Here is a 7,519-nt window from a genome sequence, read left to right as displayed (position 1 = left end):
TAGCATTATAAGCCCTATTTCTTGACAAAGCAAACTATGGGGCATGGAAAGATTAGAAAACTTGCCCTGGGACATCCAGCTCCTTAAGGGGCCAAAACAAAACTTGATCCCAGGCTGACACCAATAGTCATCCAGCTGCTTGCCCATTACAAACAAACAGAACAACAAAAAAACCCAACAACACACATCAATCTTGTTTGCGATATGCCCCTGCAGTTTCCAGAGCAGTGTCAGATGTATTCAAGTCAGGTTTCACTTCAGAAAATGTCCCCTCTTCCACAGTTCAATTGCTCCGTGGATAAAGGGAAGAGGCACAAGGACTGATATCTCCCCGGAGAGTTCCATGTTAACGTTTAGAGCCCACTGAGATCCTGTCCTTGGGGTCACAATGGGCCTTTTAAAACGCTGACGTTGCCCAGGCCTAGCTCGTGTTTGTTTTCCGTTATTATTAACATGTTCGTTCTGGCCCACTTGCAGTTGTGTTGTGTTTGGGTTTTGGTCGTTCTTGGCCTCCAATACCTGATCAGAACTCGATCATATCAGAGGGTGAACAATCTAAACAGGAGGCATATGTGTATGATACGTGTTTCGTAGTAGTGTGAGAGGCGCAACCTCCGCCATGGAATACGTCTTCTTTCTCACGTCGATTCGAGTACAGGGTCATTGGCGGCCCACAGTTGTCCTGAAGTGGCCACACTTTCTCCTCGTCCTGTTGTGTCATAGAGCGGGAAATGGCACTTTGCTGGGACTTTCCCTTCCTTCCTTTCCCTCCTCCTCCTCCCTCTTCCCCCTGCCTTCCTCCTTCAACGTCTGGGTTGACTAGAAGCACCAGAGCCAGGGTCTGGGGCCTTGAAAGGCTCCAGGATTCTGGGGAGAAGGCTCAGGCGACACGCTCCCTACCAGGCAGCCTGGTCCTGTCACCTTCCCGCAGGGCAGCTGCACGGGCTCCACCCGGCCGGGCAAATGGCCCCGCCCTGGCTCCGCCCACCCCCGGGCTCGGAGCCGCCACCGCCGCCTCCCTCTGGGTGTCCGCCGGGTGAACGCAGGGATTGGAGAGCGGGTACTGAGGCCGGGGCCGTCCAGAGAAGCGCGCCCTTGGGGAGAGCGCGTTTCCGGCCGGCCGCGCTGCAGTTGCGGGCGAGCAGCCGCCGCCTCCCACCTGCGGCAGCCGGGCCGCCCACGGCGCCCGGGGCGGCCTGGAGCCCGGAATCCGCGGCGCCCGGGGCGGGTCTCGGGTCCGGCGCGCGGCTGCGTGCCGTGGGGTCCAGCGAGGGCCTCGCCCCTTCGGTCCCGGAACCCCCCGCGGCGGGTTCTTTTGTGTCTTTGTTTTCCTGACAGTTCCCAGCCCCTCGGCCCGTGGGGCGCGACGCACCCCCGGCTCTCGGGCCGGCAGCCGGCTGAAATTGCCCCTGCATCATCCTGGGGGGATCATTGTTTATGATGTGACGTCAGCCGGCTGGATGCTTGTTCTCCCTCTTGAATGAGAGCGTGGAGAGAGGGAGAGAGAGACTGACATTTGGAATTCCTTCAGGGAAAAGATGGAAATGGGAGCGTAAGCGTGCTGGCAAGATTTCAAGCGGCACGGCTTTATTACGAAGTTTTCCTTGCAAAAAGAAAGAAAAAGCCCCTGCGCACGGAGCCGCGTAGGTGCTCCTTTAAGCCAGAGCCCCCGTTGAGGGGGTGGCGCCCGATCCTCGGTCCCAGGCCCCCAGCCGCGGCCGGAGGCGCGGAGGGTGGGGGAAGTGCGTCACCAGGTGGGGAAGGGGCTGTGCATCTGGTGACCCGCGGGAGGGCCTGGGGGTGGCGGAGAATGGGGACGGGCAATGGGTTCCGTGTGCTCTCCGGGGGCATTGTGTCAGGAGATGCGGGCTGGCTACCATGTGACGCGGTCCAGAGTTGAAGGGATTGGCCGAGGCAGCGCAGGCGGTGCAGCTCGGCCGGCTGGCTCTCTCTCCCAGCATCTTCCTGGGAGCCTGTAGGTGAAGCGGTACCAGCAGCATCCATGGCCTGCCTTTGGGGTTGACACTTGTCTCCTTGGGCTCCACCAGCTGACAGAACCGACCCTCCGACACGGCGCTGCGCGGACTTAACTGGGAACTGGAATCGTATCCTCGCGTGTTTTTCCAGACTCCTTGGAAATTAAGGAATGCAATTCTGCCACCATGATGGAAGGTAGGATGCTTTCTGCTGTGGTTGACTGGCTTCAGGCAAGGTTTGGGCCGAGCAGGAGGAAGGGATGTGTGCAGCCTGTGTGCGGGCTGGTCTACAACCTGGCTGCCAGGATTTTGCCAGCAGAAACGCTGCAGTTTGCTTGCAGTAGACCACGGGCGCAGACTAATGGAATCAAACCACAGGGCCCTTGCTTAGTTAGCTCAGTCATCTACAGAGGGGCCTGCACCTTTGAGAGAGAAAAGCCGAAAGTGTTCGCAGGGAGCTGAGATCGAGCTAGGGAAGAGCTTGCGGAGCAAAGAAGTTGGGAGAGAAGATAAGGTTTTCTGTGCCAGGCTCCTAGGACTGTACTGATTAAACATTTACAATGGAAACTTGGTTCCTGAAATTGACACGAGACAGGAGAGGCCATCAGAGTTATATACATGCTGTCCTCTGTAGTGGTCTCCTTAAATAATGTTCAAAAATCATCTCTGCAGCATATGTCTTATGGTTGCAGGAGGGGCGCAGCGGATTTGGTCCATAAGCTATAATTTTATGGGGATGTCAGCGCAACAGAATGAGCAATATAAGGAAAAAATCAGGGCCTCTTGGCTCCAGATTCAGGGTGTTATCAGGTTAAGAAAGAATTCCGTGCTTAAGTGTTTTCCCCTGCAGTGGTTCCTCGCCAGGCATTACATGATTACTTGCTGATTGCCTTTTTGCGTTGTTCAATTTGAAGTGTAAATAGGAACTTTTTTCCTGGGGAGATGCTTTTTAAACTACATTTTATGCTACTTAAATACCTTCCCAAGCTTGGCATGGTGACAGGCAAGATTGCCTTTTTAAAAAAAAAGGCAGCAAGCTAATCAGGGAAGAAGCAAGCAGCCTTGGTCGGCTTCGATTTTCTGTTTTCACACTACAGGATGGTATAAAACTCCTGGCCTTTCCTAAGATGACAGGCAGAAATTTGTCCCCAGACTGGATCTCACAATGCAGGATCAAAAGCATAATGGGTCTCAAATCAGCCATGAAAATGGCAGAGAGGCCACCTCTTCTACCAAGGTCTATCCTACAGATTTTAAACATTCCGTAGAAATAGGCCAAAATGGAATAAGAGGAGAATGTTTTTACCAAAACACAAAACCAAGACAGCCTATAATTGCAGAAATGCATTCTTTTCTGCTCTCTCTGCCATCATGTCAAACATTGTTCCTGTGATTTGGTGAGTGAATAATTCTAGAGTCATGGCCCACAGCTTTTAGAAATAGCTTCAAAAGAGAAATTGGGAATCGTTTCGCTTTGGGGCCTGGTCTTTTTGCAAAGGACTCTGAACCTAGTTCCTTAAATATAGGACTTAATAAGTTGAGGTTATTAATGCTCTGAGATTAAATCATTTTCATTAATTCAAAATGGATTTAATCCTTGAGAACAGGAGAGACAAACAAAAAGAGTATTACTGCTTTACATAATTAATCAATTAAAAGATCATGTAATATACCCCTTTTAGACAAAAAGAACCTTGATTAGAAGTATTATATTCCTCCAGCTACATTTCATGTAGCATTTCTTGAATATGCATCTGCACACATCTTGATTCATTTTTCAATCTTACATGGGCAAGTGGATGATCTGGCATTTGACTCCTTGCCTTGCAAACTATGGAAGACATATCAAGTTCTTCTTGGAAAGTAGTAACATCTCCTGATGCTCTTTAATGATTTTCCCGGTACTGCGGTCTATTGTACCATCCCAGAATCTCAGTTCCAAGCCCAGTGATAAGCTTATCTAAGCTGCCTAACCTGAAATGAGAACAGTAACAAAGACTTCTGTAGCAGCTGAAGTGGCACTATTGCTCTGGGTTGGCCAAATGTGTCGAATGAAGTATGTTATCTTAGCCCTGGTAGGAATTTGAGGGGACACTATGGAAACCGGACAGATTTTCTATTGGCTTAACATAGAAATGAAATATATAGGTATGTATATGTTGCTCTAACTGTTGCTGGTATTTAAATACTTTTCAAGACTCTTACCTTACATAAGCTGTTAGTCTTTGGGGCAATATGGGTTCATGGTTCTGCTATTGCTTTCAAGTGTCTCACCCCTGGAATTGTTGTTAATCTGAACTATAGTGTAACGCTTGTGATTGTTTCTATTTAGCTCATCTGTGGAGGAAACTAAACTGTTCAGTCTATCATGATAACTGCAAAGGCACCTTCCAGTCCTATCATTGCAGCTTTTACAGAAACATCAATGGACTCTGAGAATATATCTCCAAAGATCAGATACAGTGATATCTGTAAACACTAGTGCATGTACACAAACTCACATGCATTCACACATTTCTAAAGCCAGAGAGAAGACATTGGCATATGTGTGTGCATGGATTTCTGTATTTCTAACATGTTGTCATCTGCTACTCAGAAACGGCATGGCCAGAGCAACTTTACAAACCTATTTGTCAGCACTGTGTCAAGCCATTGTAGACAAATCTTCAGCAGAATGGCTCCTAGTTTAGTTTTGGGCTCTCACTTTTTTTCATGGAACACACTTATAGCCTCCATCCATTCAGTGACTAGTGGAAATCCTGGTCACACATCAAGACTGCTCTTGCCTCTGCATATTCTAATGTTAAGGGATGCAATAAAGCAATTCTACAGGGACCGCAAACAGATTACCAGTAGTTTGTGGCTCCATGGTTCACTTCTAATGTTTTTCTTTTAAAAATATCTCAAGGGACATGGTTTCTTTATTCTTGAATTCTTTCTTGTTGGGCAGTGATTGGTTTGAGTTGTGTCTTTCTTGGAGAATACTCTATGACACGGAATCTTCCGTGTGAGTTTTATGAGTGTGACGGAGAAAGAGGAGAGAACTTCTTGCTATAGGGTTGCTATGAGCCTGAATCAGATCAAGAGCAGTATGTGTTTTGGGTGGTGGTTGTTTTAATGCACTGGATAAGCTTGCAGTGCAGTCTAGGTGGTTAGGGCAGCTATTGTTTTTTTATACGTTAGTATTAAAATTTGAAAATGACATTACAGTATACTCCTACTTCTAGCATAAGTGAAATCGAGTCAGAGTTTCTTAGTACATATGTTTATTTGTGAGGCTGTCTTAGGAGCACTTTCCTTTGTCCCTGGGGAGCCCAACTAAAGGTGCTTTGCCTTTTTAGTTTCATATTAAAGTTATAATGTTCTATATTAGAAAGATACATTTCTGTATGCCAATGACTTTGCCCGATAGGATGAATTTTTATAATTAACAAGAGTAGCTTGAAAGCTCATTGTATTCACTTTCAATGTGCAGGATGATTTCATAAATTATATTTACTATTCGTAATAACCTACTATAAGGGTATTGTGCCTACAGTGCTTTTGTCTTTTTTATCTAAATTATAAAAAATAAAAAAATATATATATTGATGTGGAAAATGGTGGAAGGAAATTGGAGCCCAAATTCATTTGGCCACCAAGCTTGTATTTTTGACCCCTCACCAGCTGGCAATCTGCTCCATCAGATGCAGTGCCTGGGAAACTTTACTGGACAGTTCTTCTCTGCCCTATAGCATTGCTGGACCACACAACCAACGACAAATATTTAACACACTAAAACTTTTTCTCTTTGTATGAAGATGGCACATATTAATTGAAAATAGTCTTTAGTTCCTTTGGTTGCATATTCTGTCTCTCACTGAAATATGACAACTTCCAGAACCACACGTTAACCCCTTGTTCATGTCTTCTACCCCGGTGGCTGTTGTATGGATAGTTTTGTACAATTCTGGATCAACTAACTTTTGTGACAATGAACCGTATAAATAGTCCCCCACCCCATTGTGAAATGGAGTTGTATCATATCTGGAGAATGCTGTGAGGTCATCAAACAGGAAAAAGCCCCCTGAAGATCCTGCTTGTTCATTGTCCAGCCAACTAAGGAGTTGTAAAGGAAATGTCTCTAATTCTACCAATTTCCATCCTAGAAATCGCGATGTTATTTTGCAAATTCTAAGCATGCATTCGAGATTCTAATATACCGTACATCACTTATGTAATTCTTGTACTTCATGCAGGCCCTATGTCCAAATGGGCCTCCTAGACATAGGCGGATATGTTCCCATCCAATTTCAGGAGTCAAATCCAAATCTCCAAAATGAATATCCAGTCTATATCTAAGAATATATAGCTTGTATAAATGACTTTAAGACTATAGATAACCCTTTCTGCTGGACTTGGCACATATTTTCTCCATGTTCCAAGTAAGCAAGTTATGGAGAGTCACTAATTCATAACTTTTACGTTCCGTTCCTGAACGTTTGTGAGCTTGTTTCCTTAGGGATAATGATAAGAATGATGATCAGATTCTCTTCTGTGCTTTAAAATCAAAAGCCATTAGTCTTTTGATTAGAATATAATAATTACCATGATATGTGCAAAGAACAGAATCGTTGCTATTTTAATTCACCTGAAGAAAATGATAGCGTTGGACATATGTTTAACTTCAAATGTTGGTTTTTTTGAGGGAAGGAAGGTTTCATTAGAGGATGATGAGAAAGTGAAGACAAAATTTGCAGGGGGTTTCTAAGTGGTTCTAGAAAAGGCTTAGAGACTCATGGCTTTCCATTTTGCAATTAAATTTAATTTGATGTTTATATTTGTGGCTTTATATCCTCTCAATTAAACTGTATCATATATACAGCTGTTAAATTGTGATAAAAGTCATTTTGTGAAACTCACAGTGGAATTAAGAGAGGGTGAGAGAACTTACTGAGCAGAATGTGAAAGAGTTGGGAGGGAAAATGAATACAAAGGACTGCTGCATTAGGATCGGTGTCTGGGAAGACCCCGAGGAGGAACTAACTGAATCCAGACAAAGTCCTAGATAGCGTGAGGAATTGGTGAGCATGGGAAATCAGCAAGCACAGTGTCCATCTGAGGAGGAAGTGGAGTCTCGGGTGGAACCACTGATGCAGGTATAGCGATGGGCGCTCAATGGGCTGCTTCAGCAGCAGGAGAACTATTGAGGAAGGGTGTTTAGATCTGAGGAAGGAAAAGTGGCCATTCTTGAATCATTTATCACCAGTTAATTGCATCTACAAGATTTAGAACTATATTCAGTATCAGTAAATCACTTTAAATCAGTATCACTTTATACTACTTCCTTATTTAATTAAATAAATAAATATATATAATAATTAAATAAAAATATATATCTTCATGCATTTCCCTTTCAATCTTCAATCTACATTGCACATCGTGCCTGCTGAGCCCCCCTAATGCTTTCCTTACACTGACAGCCACATGTTCATCTCGTAGTCTCTAGAACAGTCATGTTCCCGCCGCTTGCTAGCTCTTCTCTTTGCAAAGACTTTCTTCGG

General features: G+C 45.1%; 1 protein-coding gene across 14 annotated transcripts in view; it reads left to right on the top strand.

Moving 5' to 3' along the window:
- Nucleotides 1-1,376: 1,376 nt before the first annotated feature.
- The window catches only part of SGIP1 (SH3GL interacting endocytic adaptor 1), a 265,833-nt gene continuing 259,690 nt past the window's right edge, over nucleotides 1,377-7,519 (top strand). For 13 of the 14 annotated variants that reach the window (XM_045291799.1, XM_045291796.1, XM_045291791.1 and 10 more), the window contains exon 1: nucleotides 1,896-2,172. In XM_045291799.1, coding sequence (XP_045147734.1) covers nucleotides 2,163-2,172 — 10 coding nt within the window. In that variant the 5' untranslated portion in view covers nucleotides 1,896-2,162. Of the gene's footprint in view, nucleotides 1,644-1,895; nucleotides 2,173-7,519 lie in introns of those variants that run through there. The other variant, XM_045291785.1, reaches the window with a different exon arrangement.

The sequence above is a fragment of the Echinops telfairi genome, unplaced genomic scaffold (genome assembly GCF_000313985.2).
Source record: "Echinops telfairi isolate 266 unplaced genomic scaffold, ASM31398v2 ScPeMD7_443;HRSCAF=831, whole genome shotgun sequence".
In the NCBI taxonomy this organism is placed as follows: Eukaryota; Metazoa; Chordata; class Mammalia; order Afrosoricida; family Tenrecidae; genus Echinops; species Echinops telfairi.
The sequence above is the reverse complement of the archived record's forward strand: the minus strand, read 5'-3'. Positions and strand labels throughout refer to the sequence as shown.